At 44.2% G+C, this 17,304-nt stretch overlaps 1 protein-coding gene across 2 annotated transcripts in view; it reads right to left on the reverse strand.

Annotated features, from left to right (window-relative positions):
- The window catches only part of ACTN2 (actinin alpha 2), an 80,813-nt gene that overhangs the window by 3,173 nt on the left and 60,336 nt on the right, over nucleotides 1-17,304 (reverse strand). For both annotated transcript variants that reach the window (XM_032242265.1, XM_032242267.1), the window contains exons 13-20: nucleotides 14,499-14,607; nucleotides 12,552-12,692; nucleotides 10,211-10,393; nucleotides 7,524-7,658; nucleotides 6,126-6,305; nucleotides 4,799-4,945; nucleotides 1,640-1,705; nucleotides 299-457 (exon numbers count right to left, since the gene is read on the reverse strand). In XM_032242265.1, the coding sequence (XP_032098156.1) occupies nucleotides 299-457; nucleotides 1,640-1,705; nucleotides 4,799-4,945; nucleotides 6,126-6,305; nucleotides 7,524-7,658; nucleotides 10,211-10,393; nucleotides 12,552-12,692; nucleotides 14,499-14,607 (1,120 nt within the window). The remainder of the gene's footprint in view (nucleotides 1-298; nucleotides 458-1,639; nucleotides 1,706-4,798; nucleotides 4,946-6,125; nucleotides 6,306-7,523; nucleotides 7,659-10,210; nucleotides 10,394-12,551; nucleotides 12,693-14,498; nucleotides 14,608-17,304) is intronic.

Consider the following 17,304-nt stretch of genomic DNA (forward strand, 5'->3'; position numbering starts at 1 on the left):
ACACACACACACACACACACACACACACACACACACACACACACACATCCTATTGTCCATTCTATAAAAACTCAGTGCAGGGCCAAATACGAATGAATCCCAGGAATGGCATGTCTGTGTTCCTCTGTTCTGAGGGCACCATTGTTCTGTGTCTACCTGCTGCTTTCCGAATTCAGTGCCAATGTTGCACAAAATACACTAGTGTAAAAATGGTTTTGATTTACAACACTGTTGCCTTGTTTGTTAGACTGATGCAGTGGACTCCTGCTAACGCAGAAGAAGATCTGTCAGTGCAGACCTTATCAGAAGCCAGGATTCGGAAGGAGGCGATGACCTGCTCGGCGGTGTCAGTGTCAGCCGTCTCTCTAGTCATGAAGTCGATGAAGGACTGGAAGGTGACGGTGCCTTGCCCATTGGGATCTACCAGGGTCATGATGCGGGCAAATTCAGCTTCACCCTGAGGCAAAGCGGCAAAGAAACATGTCCTCAAACAGTGCACAACTCTCAACAGTGCTGTTCTCATTCTTTCCCCAGTGACATGCCAATTCCTTTATGTCTGAAAACTCAAGTATTACCTGAGTTTCCCTTCAGTCTTTGGATGAGATTCCCCTTATGCGTGACTTAGGTTTACTGCTATCAAATAGCTGTAGCTTTAAACCAGAAGCTTGTAAATGTCACAATTATTTCCTCTCTGGGACCCACTGCTGGCCTTCATGCGTCACTAACATAATTATGGAAGTGTAGGTCAAAGCAAGAGCTGAGCCCGTTTCTCAGATTAGAACTGAGAAAAGTGATGCTACCAAATTAAAGGCAGTTCAGAACGTGGCTGTCATGACTGGGTTTTACAGCCCCAAAGAGAATCAGAGCAGGTCAGGTTAAAAACACTCATTAATGGGTAACAGAGAAGTGCTGGATATTCTAGGGCTATCCCCGCCCATAGGGAAATGTAAGTTTATCTTAGCTGATTTATGACCAAACCTTTTTTGCCTTTCAACATATTCGAGAAAAAAGCACTTGAAAAATCATCAGGCTACTACTAAAAGCACTGAAGTGTACCATTTAAATGGGTAAACTGTAGTATATGAATTCTATCTCAGTAAACCTGTTTAAAAAATCAAAAAGCCTATTTCTCATCTCCTTCACTAGGAAAAATAATCTGACCAATTACTGAATCAAAATATGTTTTGGTTCTGTGACTTTTGTCACCCAGGCTGGAGTGCAATGGTGTGATCTTGGCTCACTACAACCTCTACCTCCCAGGTTCAAGCCATTCTCCTGCGTCAGCCTCCCGAGTAGCTGGGACTACAGGCATGTGCCACCACACCTGGCTAATTTTTGTATTTTTAGTAGAGACGGGGTTTCATTATGCTGGTCAGGCTGGTCTCGAACTCCTGTCCTCAGATGATCCACCCGCCTTGGCCTCCTGAAGAGCTGGGATTACAGGAGTGAGCCACTGTGCCTGGCCCCATGACTTTATTTTTGTATAGTAACAGTGAAACCTTCAAAAAATATTATCCTACATAATGAAAACGAGCCAATCTCAAATGCACTACCTTGGTTTGAGCTGGTCATCTTCCATTATAGAAATCCAAACTCAATAAAATATCAAACCTTAGTACAATTTCAACTTCCATCTTACCAAGTCATAACCCATGGAGATCAGGCAGGCTCTGAAATCCTCATGGTCCATCAGGCCATTCTTCCTCTGTTGGCAAAAACAAAAGACACGGCAGGTGAGCACAGGGCAAGATGAGCAACTCTACTTGACCCACTCACAAAGATCTGGTAACAGAACAAAGCTCTCGGCTTTGAGCTCTGCCGAGATCATAAATGTCACCACTGGCTTGCGAGAAGGATGGAGCCAGCACAAGGATGTTACAAACTAGTTTCTTAAAAAGGAAAAAGAGGGGAGAGGAGGGTAAAGACCAGACAAAAATTAAAGGAGACCATACACTCAAGAAAATAGCAGAAGGAACTAGTGGGAGCTCACTACTGCCACCTACTGATGACAGAACGTATCGTAAAAGTTCTAAGAAATGATGATGCTCTCAATGGTCCCAGGTAGTCATCGTTTGTCAAATTACTGCAGAGATGAGCACATTCCTAGAACTCTGATACCTGGAAAGCAACTTCCCTTAGGCCCTTGGGCAGGATGCAGTGGCCCCTCTGTGTGGCAAGCTCGGCTCCTCCCAAAAATCCAATGAGAGTCTACACAGAGCAGCACGCAAGAGAGGGTCCCCATGGACAACAGTTTTCCCAGATGAGAAAGGCCAGGTCAGGAAAAACGGTGACCTAACCCTATAGAAACAGGGGTGTCAACGCAAAGCCCTGCATGTGACAGGAAGCGCACAGCTGTGCTGCAGATTCTCGAGGGTTTTGAAGGGATGGCTAACGTTTTAGCATCGGTACACATTTAAAGAGAAGAAAACACTGGGTATTGGCCATATGAATTTGTTAAATAGAAGGCTACTTTCTGTTGTTTGCGCTTACCCATGAAACAGCCAGTCCCAAAAGCTAATGTCAGAAGTTCTTTTTTTCTATGAATAAGAGACTTTATGTGTCTGTTCTCACACCTATGTACTCTGCCCTCAGTCACTGCCTGATTTCTCAGCAGCATTCTCTTAAGTGATGCTTTCCATCTTACTGACCTGATTCTCCTCTACTTTCTCTAATGCTCCTCCTCTGGCTCTTCTGCTTCCCATAAATGTAGCAGTTCCCTAAGACCTCGGCCTTCTCCCCTCTTACTCTCCAGACTCTTGCTGGACAGGGCCATTATGCGGCGACTCTCACAGGCTTCAGCCCTAAGCTCTCGACCTCGACTCCTCCTGCTTCTGCAATAGCTGAGTACCACTTCTCCCAGGTCTTCAAGGTTTCAACTGTCCCTATCACCCTCTCCCTTAGCCCCCAAACCCTGTTGTTCACCTCTGTCAGATCTGTTTCAATCTGAGATCTACCCTCTTTTCTTCATTTCCACTGCTCCCATCCCTCTGCCCAGAAGCTCATGTTCCTTCTCTGTCACTTTACCAACAGACCCCGGTCTGACCCTCTGCTAACCTTCTCATCTTTTCTCCTTCCCTTCTGTCTATTTGGCATCTTAAATGTGCTGGCACATCGTTTTGCAGCTCTGGTCATGTTGCACCTATGCTCTAAAACCTTTTGTGATTCTCTGATGTCCATGGAAGAATCCCTCCATTCACAGCCTCTGTGCCCCCTGCCATTCCTATCTTTACCATTCAATGAAAAGATGAAGCAAAGTGCATCCATATCCCTGACACCCTTTCCACTACACAGTAAGCAAACTCCATTTTCCCTCCAAGACAAAGAATCATTCATGTTTAATTTGAATAAACTTCTAAACATGGCAAGTTCTGCATTGTACTCCTTGGACTTTTGTTGTAAAAGACTGTGATCGCCTTGGATTCAAATCAATGTGTTTTCTTCCTATAAAGCAGCCCAAATGAGTGAGAGCTGTCTTTCAGCAAGAGGTGGTTATGTACAGGATGATGATCCATCGTTTCCCTCCACGGAAGAAAGGTGACTTGGGCTTTAATGAATGCAGTTAGGTCAAATTACAGCATGTTTCTGTACGATAAAGGTGTGCTGAAACTATAAGAATGTCAATATCCATCTCTAGGTATAATTTTTTATTATGCCTAGCTCCCTGAGCAGAAGTTCACTGTCTGAACTCTCTAACAGGCCCAAATCTGACTGCTCTACCTAGCCCAGAGGCATTTTAGAAACTAATGATTGACATTTGCAACTCATAAACATACATAGTATGCTCCATACAAAGTAATGATACATCCTTTTTTAGTGATCTTTAAGAATTGGAATGTAGCTAGGAGCGGTGGCTCATGCCTGTAATCCCAGCACTTTGGGAGGCTGAGGTGGGTGGATCATCTGAGGTCAGGAGTTCAAGAGAAGCCTGGCCAACATGGTAAAACCCCATCTCTACTAAAAAATTGGCCACATGTGGTGGCGCACGCCTGTAATCCCAGCTACTTGGGAGGCTGAGGCAGGTGAATTGCTTGAACCTGGGAGGTGGAGGTTGCAGTGAGCCGAGATCACACCATTGTACTCCAGCCTGGGTGACAAGAGCAAAACTCCGTCTCAATAAAATAAAATAAAATAAAATAAAAAAGAATTGGAATGTAGCCTTAATAGTCCCTCACTTTCAGCCATAAGATTAGTAAATTGTATTTTCTCATAAAGAATTGATTTTACTCACTTTTGTTCAAATCAAAATACTAGATAATTTTTAAAAGCAGCAGTTAACTTTTTATATGCCTTTACTGTGAAAATTATCACCCTTTTGTTGGTGCATGTCCTTAAAAGAGATCATGCATCAATTTTGTTAATTAAAAAAGAAAACTGAGCTTTATATGTTGAAAGAACAGGTTAATTTATGACCAGATGCTTTACCTAAACAGCTGCTTAGGAAAAGCATATCAGAGTTTTATATTTAAGTCTTTACAAAGTGACCTAAAGCTAACCATCACATTTTGCTAAGAATACACTTTGACTTAGAACAAATCAGGCTTTGATATCAACTACAAATGCATTCTTATTAAGCGATCTGCACAAAATGGCACACAAACCTGGACTTTGTGTCACCTTGAGCAACATCAGAGCTTAGGACACTTTGTTTTGGTGGCTTTTTTTTTTTTTTGTCATTAACTATCCTGTTTCCCTGTAAATGTTGTGGAGAATTAAGACTTCAAACAAGAGCATGCATATTATTTCAGATGCACTGTGTAAAGTCCCCAGCACTGCCCTTTAAATAAGTAGAGACTGGTACCCTGTCAAAGTGGTTGAATGAGGCTCTGAACTCATTCATCTGCTCCTGGGTGATGCCCTTCGCGTCTCTCGTCAGGATCTGGGTCTCCACCTCATTGATGGTTCTGGCGATGGTTGTCAGCAGCAACTCCCATCCAACACGAATGTGCTGTTAAGGAAAAAGAGGACGGATCAGCTCTAGGTCTTTGCAGCATGTCAACTCTGCCTCTTTACTTTCGTTAACAGCACGGCTGACTCAAAGGGCTTACTGTAAGTAGGACTCACCATAGACTTCCCGACACTTAAAAGCATTCTCCTCTGTCATCTGTTGCAAGATTCTGTAGTGAGAATTACTCACAAGTGAGACCAGGGTTCTAACAGTGACAGCAGGCACTCTGTAGTACATACAGGTATTGATTGACTTACGACCTATGCAACTTATGACCATTCGACTTTATGACCACAATCGCTAGCCACGACTGCTCCGCATCTGGCAGCACAAACGTTGCCCAGCTGGGCATACGACAGTGCGGACCAGCTTCCGGCAGCACTACCATCTCCGCGTGCATATAGCCTACTCAACTTATGGCCAAATCGTGTTACGACCGGTCTGTCGGAACCAATTATGGTCATAAGTCGAGCACTAGCTGTATTCTATTTGTCACTAAAAACATTTTTCCATTTGGGCCATCTCATAGGCCCAAATCTGACTGGTCTATCTAGCCCTGGTCTACCTAGCACTGACTGACATTTGCAAATCACAAACAGAGCTCCGTACAAAGTACTGGTACATCCCTTTTTAGTGATCTTTAAGAATTAGAATGTAGCTGGGTGTGGTGGTTCACGCCTATAATCCCAGCACTTTGAAAGGCTGACGCAGATGGATTACCTGATGTCAGGAGTTCGAGACCAACCTGGCCAACATGGTAAAACCTCGTCTCTGCTAAAAATACAAAACATAAGCTGGGTGTGGTGGCGCATGCCTATAATCCCAGCTGAGGCCTCCTAAGTAGCAGGATGGCCTGAGTTACAGCTGCTGGCTCCCGGGGAGATTAGTTTGGGCCTAACTGGTGGAGATGCAGCAGTCCAGTTGTGGCACGCTTTGAGGAAGTGTAGTGAATTCACTGTGGTGATAACCATAATGTTGCTGTGGTTAATATTATACAGTCCTCGATACGGCTCACGAAGCATTTCCACAAATACTGCCTGGAAAGGCTTAAAGATCCCTAACTTTCCTACTTGTAGCTATTAACCAGAACAGAGAGAGACCAGTGCATGAAGAAAGCACCCTGAGGTGGCAGCGTGGTCCCCGTGAGAAGCGAGCGGTGCGTGCCCGCCTGGCTGCCTACCTCCATCGTGTAGTTCGTGTGCTTGTTGTCAAAGACAAGGGCCTCCTGGATGAGCTGATGGTCTCCCTCCAGCTTGTCGATGTTGTTCTTGTAGTTGATGATGTTGTGCTCATACTGCTTCAGCTGATTCATCTGGTCTTCCAGGGCTCCTGTGATCTGGATGGAGCTCCGGGCAATCTCCTGGAGGCGGAGTGAACAAGCAGAGAGAAACAAAGTGAAGTTCCCTCTAACGGGACGCCGTTCCAGACCCTGAATCGGATGCTAGGCCAGCGTCAGGCAGGGGCAAGTGTCACTCAGCTCACTTTTCTCGGAGGAAGTGGAGATCGGGTAGTATCACAGAGCAGAAAAAGGTCTAGTTCTAGTCTGTCTAGAGAATGGGAAAAAAGTCACCTAAGATCCAAAACAGAGGCAAGAGGGGTCAGAGGTGAGTCCTGTCAGCTTCTGGCCACGAGAGGGAAATGCCCTCGGGCATGGGTGCCCTGCTCTGGAGGAGGCTGGGGGTGGGCTACATGGGTAGGGCTGCCAGACAGATTTAAGACGAACAGGATGGCTTCCTCTGTCAGAATTTCTTATATTTTTAGATGGTCTCTTCTTTAAGAAAAAAAGTCAGTATTTTAACCCCAAAAGGGTGGTGGGGCAAGAAGTAAGTGGGTCAGTAAATGTCTTCTGGCTGTTCTTGGTCAGAGGACAACAGTGTTATTTAAAGGTGCTGTCCCAGCCGGGCGCGGTGGCTCATGCCTGCAATCCCAGCACTTTGGGAGGCTGAGGTGGGGGGATCATGAGGTCAGGAGTTTGAGACCAGCTTGGCCAATATGGTGAAACCTCATCTCTACTAAAAATGCAAAAATTCGTGGTGGCAAGTGCCTATAGTCCCAGCTACTTGGGAGGCTGAGGCAGAAGAATCGCTTGAACCTGGGAGGTGGAGGTTGCAGTGACAGTGAGCTGAGATTGTGCCACTGTACTCCAGCCTGGTGACAGAGCAAGACTCCATCTCAAAAAAAAAAAAAAGACTGTTGTCCCTCAGATGTTCTGAAAATGCAAAGTATTTGTGGGCCTTCATGTGTCCTCCTTGTCGGGACAGACGGTTTGAAATCTAGGCCCTGCGGAGGCCAAAAACGAGGAAAAGTCCTGTCACTGTTTTTAGAGAGGAAATAAACAGATCCCGGCAAGATCCCCTCCCCTTCCTTGATGCCCGCTTCCTGCCCTGGGTCTTGTGCCCCGGTGCACACTGTCCACAACAGCCAGGGGCTGAAAGATAAAGCCGGGCGATGACAGAACGGTGCTCCCACATGACTGAGCAGGTGGCTGAAAACCACAGCATGAGCGGTGTCACTGCTGCGGTAGTTAAGGGACATATCATGAGGCTTGTGGACAGCGCCTGAGAGGGAGCTGGCTTACCTCCATCTTGTTCTGGATCCAGGGCCCGATGGCATTGGCTTGTGCAGCAAACTGGCGCCTCAGACGCTCGTTAGCATGCTGGCGAGCCAGCTCTTCCTGCAGGGACTGATCGCGGATGGGCACGAGTTGCTTCACCTGTCAGGGCCCAAGGACAACAAGGGTTAGAGGCCAGCTGTGGTCTCATAGGCCCGACCATAGAAGGTGGGAATAGTCCAAGGGGTGGGGGAGCGGTGGAGAAGGAAAGAGGAAGGGAGGAGGGTGTGTGGGGGGGAGAGGGAGGATGGAGAAGAGGAGTCCCTACTTTAGAGGATGAGCTTGATTTAGCTTTGACTGCCATCTAGTGCCACCAAGTGCCTGCTGAAAGACCGGATGAGTTGGAGGGTATTTAAGAGCCTGCATCAGGAGGAGTGATGCTCTCCATTCTCCTCCAGCCAAGGGCGCTCAGCCTGCAGCACAACCAAGTCAGGGCCTGGCCCACAGTGCAGAGGATTTGTGAACTTGGATGAAGGGAACACTGACATCTTTATTGTCACCACCTTCGATTACAATTTAGCATTCCCTTTGTTTAGAATGATGTGGGCAGCAAATCTGCAGCAGTATGTAGCAGTCCCTGTGTCCTTATCAAAATAGAAATCGTAGACGTTGTATACTAACGTTACAGTTACGCCTGCCTCTTGCAATAAATATCACGCACACTCACCATGACTCCAAAATGATCAGACCTGCTGTTAGATCTTGGCTTTAAATGTGTTAATAAAGAAGCAAATACATTACAATATCTTTAACAGTATTTGAATAACTACATTTCAATATAATTTGTTTCCTTTGTAATATTAAATCTCTTTATAAATTTACAAACATTATTATCAGAAGGAATCCACAGGTTTCCCCAGACTGCCAAAGGGGTTCATGACACCAGAATGTGAAGAACCCACGCCGGGTTCATGAGTTCAATTTTTATTCCATGTTGGCCCACGGAAGAGTATATACCTGGTCTGCCTGCTTTCTGTTCCATTTGTGAATTATATTTTACTGCTATGCCTCCATTCTTTTTCAATCAATGGGAAAGAAAAAAAGCTACTTCCAAAATCTTTGTGTTGTCTGCAAAACTGCTACTAAAAGCATTATTATTCAGTCTTTTTTAAAAAAACAGAAGTCCACTTGCTTTATAACTTACTGAAGGGAGAAAAGTTTATCTCACTCTAAAAAATGATATATTTCCACCCGGGGAATGGTGGCTCACAGCTGTATCCCAACACCTTGGGAGGCCGAGGTAGGCGGATCACTTGAGGTCAGCAGTTCGAGACCAGCCTGGCCAACACGATGAAACCCCATCTCTATCAAAAATATTAAAATGTAGCCGGGTGTGGTGGTGGGCATCTGTAATCTCAGGTGGAGGCTGAAACAGGAGAATCACTTGAACCTGGGAGGCAGAGGTTGCAGTGAACCAAGATTTCGCCACTGCACTGCAGCCTGGGTGACAGAGTGAGACTCTGTCTCAAAAAAATAAACATGATAAAAATGAAAAATAAAAAATGATATCATTTCCTTTTTCCCCCCCTAAGAAAACTACTTAACTCAGTTTGTTTCCCTGCTCTCCTTGGCTGTTTGTTGGGAAGCTCAGATGCACAAATTAACTACTGTCTCTCAGATGAATACCGTCCTCTTCCTCACATCTGTTTTTGTCTTTTGCACTGTTTATAACTAACTTGCTGCATGTGTGTTTTTATCATAAGCTACGTCAGTTCCACGTGCTGGACTTATTCCTCAAAGACTACGTATTGGCATACTGAGATGACTAATTGATGACTAATTTCAACCATGAAAAGAAATGTCTCAATCTTAAAAATGACACAAAAGGGTTCAAATTACCCCATTTGGACCATAATTACCTTTGTCGACAGTTGCCCAAAATTTAAAAGGCAGCAAGTTAGCAGAAATACTTTCATTCCCAAGATGTAGTTTTCTTTTTTCTTTTTTTTCTGAAATGGAGTCTTGCTCTGTCACCAGGCTGTGGTACAGCAGCACGATCTTGGCTCACTGCAACCTCCACCTCCTGGATCAAAGTGATTCCCCTGCCTCAGCCTCCCGAGTAGCTAGGATTACAGGTGCCTGCCATCACACCCAGCTCATTTTTTTTGTATTTCAGCAGAGATGGGGTTTCACCATGTTGGCCAGGATGGTCTCAATCTCCTGACCTCATGATCCGCCCGCCTCAGCCTCCCAAAGTACTGGGATTACAGGCGTGAGCCACTGTGCCTAGCCCAAGATGTAGTTTTCTAAGAAATTTTTCTGCATTTAAAATTCATACATATCTGGGACATGTTTATACCATATTCTAAAAATTCTTTTAAAAAGTACCATAAGTAGTTGTAACCAAGTTTTTAACCAAATTTCCAGTTGGGGCTTTATATACTATTTCCTTTATGGTATTAAGATCAAAACCTATAGTGATTTTGTCAACATTTATATAATATTGTCCTTAAGTAAAATAATCTCTACTTTCTTTCCCCACAAATTGCAGAAGCTGCTGAAAGGTCCTTAAGAATGAAACTTGGGATAAAGGAAAATCCTGATCGTGACACAAAATGAGGCTGTCACCCTAAGTTCCCAAGGTGTTAACTTTCTCTTTGGACTTCAGCTTCAAGAATGGCCCCTGGTCCCACGCCAGGCCCTCAGCCACCCACCTTGTCCCACTTGGTCCGGATCTCATCCATGGTGACGGTGCTGTACGGGTTGCTTGAGCTGATTCTGATGCTGTAGCTCTGAATCACCTTCTCCACCTCGTTCTGGATGGCCATGATGGACTGCCGCTCTCCGTCCGCCTCAGGCAGTGTGGCCTTGAACTGCTCATGCGCAGTGATCAAACTCTATACCCAAGACACAAGTGGAGAAAAACAATCTGGCTTGAGCGTTAATTTCATAGGCTTTGATATTCCTTTGTGCACACAAATAAATGCCTTTATAATTGCAAGAATCTCTGGAGAAAAACAAATTCTGGATGCTTTAGAAAAACTCCTTAGGTACACAGAAGTCAAGTTCCTGGATAATGGAAAAAGGGTATCATGATGACTTAATTTGATTGATGGCTATTCATCCAGAGTCTTTTAAAAATCATTTTTTTAAAAAAATCATGTTTCCTTTCACTGTTTTTGATCACTAGCTATTGTTTAGGTCTTTCTTCCTGCTGATGAGCAGAACTTAGCTGCTCTTCCACACCCTCCTCCACCTTTTTTTGTTTTTTTTGAGACAAGGTCTCGCTAGGTCACTCAGGCTGGAGTGCAGTGGCGCAATCACGGCTCATTGCAGCCTTGAACACTTGGGCTCAAGTAATCCTCCTGCCTCAGTCTCCTGAGTCGCTAGGACATGCCTGGCTAATTTTTTTTATTTTTATTTTTTTGTAGAGACCAGGTCTTATTATGTTGCCTGGGTTGGCCTCTAACTTCTGGCCTCAGTGATCTTCTCTGCCTGGGCCTCCCAAAGTGTTGGGATTACAGGTGTGAGCCACCATGCTCAGCCCTTAGATGCCCTTGCTGATGACCAATTATTACCTTTGTAGTCCTACGAAAGCATGTTACATTTGCTACCATTATACCTAAAGAAAACCAGGAAGTACATCCCCACTCCTCAAAAAGAAAAGGCCACAGACACCAACTCTTCCCAGAAGGCTCTCTTAAGAGCCATTTATCAAACCTATTCTTTGACCCTAACATGAGCAGCCCTGCAAATTCAGCTGCTCAAAGAACTCTCTGCCTCGTGGAACACCTTTGAGTGTGAAGCTACTGTTCTCTTTAGGTGTGGCAACAGGTCAGCTGCCAACAGAGTTTTGACAAAGAGTGTGACTTCCAAAGCGTGCTTATTCAAAAAATAAACAGTTTTAGACTGTTGGCCTGTGCTTAAGAGTGCACCATCAGAAACACCATCAGTGCCTCTTTCAAAAGGCAGGTGGCATGTTCGTGGAAGTACTTTCTTTCCCCTGACATGCAGGTGCAAACCCTTCTAGACTGTTCTTGGTAGGGAGATGTGGTTTCAAATCCCAACCTTCAGTATTTCCCTTTGTACTTGGGTTCTTTTTGATGACATACCTATTTTACAAGAAAAAAGTGTAAAAGAGTATTTTCTCTTTTTATTCTATTATACATCAAATTCACTGTCCCATGTCTCTAAATAAATGATGTCCCGGCTAACCGAGATTAACTTTCCTCCCTAACACCACCACTCAGAAGCCTTGTTTATACTTCTGAAGTTCCAGCAAAAACTACACGCAGAACATTTTGGATTGGTGGTAGGCAAAAGTAGGTGCTGATTTGTGGCTTCTTATGGTTTACAATCCGGCAGAAACTCTGTAGATCTAAATAAACAGTAACATGTACACGTTTGCAAAGTAGTTAACTCAGCAGCCAGTACACTTACAACACTTTCATGAATAACTCCACGCGCACATGTCTATTTTGCTCAATGATTCAGCATTTTTGTTGTGGCTGTTGCGGTTGTTGTTGAGACAGGGTCTCACTCTGTTACCCAGGCTAGAGTGCAATGGCGCGATCTCGGCTCACTGCAACCTCTGCCTCCCAGGCTCAAGCGATGCTCCCACCTCAGCCTCCCCAGCAGCTGGGACTCCAGGAGACCACCACCACACCGGCTAGTTGTTTTGTATTTTTTGTAGAGACAGAGTTTCACCACATTGGCCAGGCTGGTCTCGAACTCCTGAGCTAAAGCAATCCACCCATCTCGGCCTCCCCAAATGCTGGAATTACAAGCATAAGCCCACTGCGCCTGGCCTCAGCATTCTTTTTTGGGGAACAGGGCTTTCTAGATGTATTCATCATTACTTGATTGATGTTAACTGGTTTGCAACACAGAGTAGTAAACATAGTTTTCAGCTAAGGTTCAAGGGGTAATTTGGGCTTTTTAGCCACCACGTTTAAAAAAAATAAAAAAGAAAACAAGAAACAAAATAACAGAACTCTTAGTTTAAATGACAACTTACTTCTATGCATAGGGCACACAGAGTTGGGGTTCCATTACCTGGATCTCCTCAATGCTGTGGACAATGAACATGTCCTGCAGATCTTCCATAGCGCCCTCCATCCAATTGTTGAAAGGAGCAGCCCTCTTGGCAAACTCCAGGTGAAGCTGATCAATGGTTTCTAGCAATTTCTCCATCCTCTGAAGATTAAAGAGAAGCAAGCATTATCACAGACTAATTAAAACATTCACTGGAAGTGTAAGTATGCATTCCATAACAACAGACTATTATCTGACATTCTGTTAATCATATTAGCGTGTGTCTACAAAAGACTATCTGATGCTCAAATGGTTAGGCTGAGCCCTGCCGGTCTCTGAGGTGCCTTCTGAATCAAAAAAGGGTTTAATAACATCCAGAGCAGCCTCATGTTTAAAGGGTCTAAAATACTTCCCTACATGCTCCTTTTCTGAAAACTGAGACTCCACATATGGCATATTGTAACTTGCTTTCAGCTAAAGCAGGACTTTGTAAGAGGACCTGAGTCCCTAACTGTGCGGGATTAACACAACATGCAGGGCATCTTCCGCATTTTAGAGGCAACGTGCAGTTGTGTGCCTTTCCCAAAGTCACCCGCCTAGTGGAGACAGAAGGAATTACAGGTTAATGTTCTCAAATCCTCCTTCAGGATTCAACAGAGATCACCTCTTGCCTTTGTGGGCATAGGAAAGCACAAGCGTTCAAGGGACAGGACGATCCTGCGCGTGTTCCCCATGGCACAGACAAGTAGGGGCAGAAGGGGAAGGCATCCATAGCTGTAAGTCTTCCATATTTAGGTTCATTTTCCCCTCCTGGTCTAAAATGTTTTGCACTGTCTCTGTTACATGTCTGGTCTTTTCTCTCTCTCAACATTTTTTTTAACTTTTAAAAATTATTATACTTTAAGTTCTGGGGTACATGTGCAGAATATGCAGGTTTGTTACACAGGCATACACATGCCATGGTGGTTTGCTGCATCTATCCCCCTGTCATCTACATTAGGTATTTCTCCTACTGCTATCCCACCCCTATTCCCTCCAGCCCCTGTTACCCCTCCCCTAGCCTCCCACCCTCTGACAGACCCCGGTGTGTGATGTTCCCCTCCCTGTGTCCATGTGTGCTCATGGTTCAATACCCACTTATGAGCGGGAACAAGCAGTGTTTGGTTTTCTGTTCTTGTGTCAGTTTCCTGAGAATGATGGTTTCCAGGCTTCATCCATGTCCCTGGCAAAGGACATGAACTCATCCTTTTTTATGGCTGCATAGTATTCCACGGTGTATATGTGCCATATTTTCTTTATCAGTCTATCACTGATGGGCATTTGGGTTGGTCGTTTCCTTCTTTAAGCAGATATGTCACAGCCATTTGGCATTTGGGAAGCTTGATGTTGCATTTTCTCAAAAGTGTCATCAGAGTCAAGGAGAAAGGACCCAGGGAACTGGTAAACTACTTATTTCCTTCATGTGAGAAATGTCTTCCATGGTTAAAGACAATGAGGGGCAGTTAAACACCAGCTACCCACTGTGTCTTACACTTAGTCTTACACTTAGATAAGGCCAAATTCATCCCAGTTCTGTTTCTTATGAACTTACTGACTTCTTCATTTAGCTCCATCTTCCCTTTGGACATCTCTGATCTCCTGACTCACTCACAGCTCAATTTACTCAGATAGAAGGACTTCTGGAAATGTACTGTTATTACCAGATACAAAGTAGATTTATACCATAATCTCATCACCCCTGGGTTTTTAAAAATTTAAAAACATACTTTGCTGCTGTCTGGATAATTTACAGCACAAAGCTACCAACTTCCCATTTCCCTCTTTCTCCCACTTTTTATGTTTTCTTTAGAGGTTCCTTCATTGGACAATCTGTTTCATGCCACAGAGAAATAGATAATGAATACCAGTGATTTAACTAAAGAGCGCCTGTTAAAAGATTTCAGGCAACAGGTGGCTTCAAGACTTCACCTCCAGAGCTTCCCTCCTCTTCTGGGTAAGCGTTCCCAGTCGGTCCCACTGGTCACAAATTTTCTGGCACCGATCATTGACATTCACAGCATCGTGATAGTCCAGTTCACTATTAAAGGTGAAAATAAATGAAGATTAACTTTCCCAGATGATGAGAGAAAATGAATATGGGCTAAAAAAGAAAAACAGCAGGGAAGTTTAAACCATTTTTAAAAATCGGAAATGTATACACATGGACATAGGGAGTGGGCTGACAGACAATGGAGGCTCAGAAGGGTGAGGGGGTGGGGGGGTGGGGGGATGACGAGAAATTGCTTAATGTAATTTCATACAATGTACATTACTTGGGTGATGGAGACCCTAAAAGCCCTGACTCGGCCACATGTAGCAAAACTGCACTTGTACCCCCACCCCCAACGTTTATACAAATAAAAATAAATAAATACCAATTTGATAGAGAACTGGAATGGTATTTCAGGGTTTTGTTGACTGTCATCACTGTAAACATCACTCTTCTCAGATAAATTACAAGAAGAATTCATAAAGCTTTTGCTGGCCAACAGATTTCTAAACAGAAAGAACCGCTGTCTTCTTAAAGCCACAGGCTCAATTTATTTTCCCTTCCTTTTCTGGGAGAGGCCCTCAGAGAGCATGATTTCTAAGTGGCAATGTCCCTGTGAGTGAAGGTCTGAAGGTGTCACTCTGACCTGGAGGATAGTCCTGTGGGCCAGGGAGCCACCACAGTGACTGGAACATCAAAATGAGTCAGCAGAGAGGGAGGAGTCGGCTTGTGCCACACTGCGTCCTTGGCTTCGCTGAAGGGCACTTGGCCTCACTACTGGGTAGAGTGTCAGGTCCAGAGCGGCACCATGACTTTCTCTAACCTAGAGGGATTTGTGAAATGGGGCGGAACTGAGCCCTTCCACTTAGAGACAAAGAGGTTCCGACTCATCTGGTGCCACCAGTGTGACAAGCTAGAACAAAATGACTTCTCACTAAATCCTTACTTTTCCCTGCCAGATCTGTCTATGCATTCTATCTTTCTGTGCACGCCACTGAAGCCATTTTTTTTAAGAGACAGGGTCTCACCCTGTCACCCAAGCTGGAGTGCAGTGACGTGGTCATACGTTACTGCAGCCTCAGACTCTTAGGCTCAAGTGATCCTCCTGCCTTAGCCTCCCAAGTAGCTGGGACTGCAGGTATGTGCCACTATGCCTGGCTCTTTTAAAACATTTTTTAGAGTTGGAGTCTTACTATGTTGCCCAGGCTGGTCTTGAACTCCTAGCCTCAAATGATCCTCCCTCCTCAGTCTCCCAAAGTGCAGGGATTACGGGTATGAGCCACTGCACCCAGCCTAAAGCAAATTCTTAACTAGAAGCTTAATCTAGTGCCTCCAGGGACAACAAGTTTGAGTCCTGTATAAAACTCAATCACTTTTTTCATTAAGATATAAATCCAGAACCATGGAAGTTTAAAGACATCTTCAGGAGGCTTCTTCAAAAACAGTCCAGGATTAGACAACTTGAAAAGTCCCCTACTACCCTGCCAAATCCCTTTCCTTAAAGCTTAAGTTTGTTTACTTCTTTTTTCAACCTTAAGGCAGTGGTCGTTGCATTTGTTTTCCTTTGAATAACACGAATTTGTGCTTACTGAATGTTCTTGCTTCTGTTACTGAATAAAGAGGATGCATGTGGTTATTATCTCTGAGCATTTTTCCAGTAGGGAAGAAGCTCCCTATCCCCTGATTAAAGCTCGTCCCGTTCTCAAGAGCAAACAGCAGCTTTCTAAAGACAAATCCTCTTCACCAGACCAAGGTTGACTACAATTCTTGTGCTTACTTGTTACAACCAAAAAGACAAAACCAACCAAAACACCAGCAGTTGGCACAGCCCTGAACACAAAATGAGAAGGCTCTTCACATGCAGATATTAAAGAGAAGAAGGACTTCTCCAAAACAAAAACCCAGGAATCCTTCCCTTGTTCCGTAACGGAGACACCAATGCTCACCCATCCAGAGTTATGTTTAGGGTATAATCTCTCTCTCTTCCTCTAATTCATAAGCAATGGTTCTGCATGCATCTGCTTTCAAGGAGTCAGAGTTTGCATAACTATGTGTATAACTAGTGTTTATGCACTTTGAGAATGGCACAGAAAATTTAATTTATTATTGAAGGGCAGATAAAAATGGAAAAGGATGTTAATAAAATTAGAAAAGCACATACTTAAGTTCTATGTGTGGTTAATCTCTAGCCTGTGCAAAGACATAAGCACTGGGGATGCCAGGAATAATAATAATATACAACTATTACTTAAATTTTATGGGCAACACTTACAGCCATTCCAGGTTGCTCATGGGAGCTATTACAGAGCACTAAAGAGCTTGAGTTTCTTTTCATCCTTATTTTATTTGTACCTGTTACTGAGCAATCAAAAAGCCAGCATTCCAGAAGCATGGGAAATAAGACCATCTGCAGGCTATGAGTACCGTGCGCCAAGTGGACATGAAGGTCACAAGTAAGTAAGAGTTTATGTGGGCAAGACTGAAACACGGGATCTCTTTTAAAAGGCCCCATCTGCTAATTAAGGGGTTTTCTCTAGTCCAAAGTGAGGAACATGGCAGTCTTAAAATGAAATATATTGAAATAAATTTTATTGATTGATTGATTGATTGATTGATTGAGACAGAGTCTCACTCTGTCACCCAGGCTGGAATATAGTGGCATAATCTCAGCTCACTGCAACATCTGCCTCCCAGGTTCACGTGATTCTCCTGCCTCAGCCTCCCGAGTAGCTGGGACTACAGGCA

Source organism: Sapajus apella, unplaced genomic scaffold (assembly GCF_009761245.1).
Source record: "Sapajus apella isolate SASKATOON/1434 unplaced genomic scaffold, GSC_monkey_1.0 scaffold49, whole genome shotgun sequence".
NCBI classification, from domain to species: Eukaryota; Metazoa; Chordata; class Mammalia; order Primates; family Cebidae; genus Sapajus; species Sapajus apella.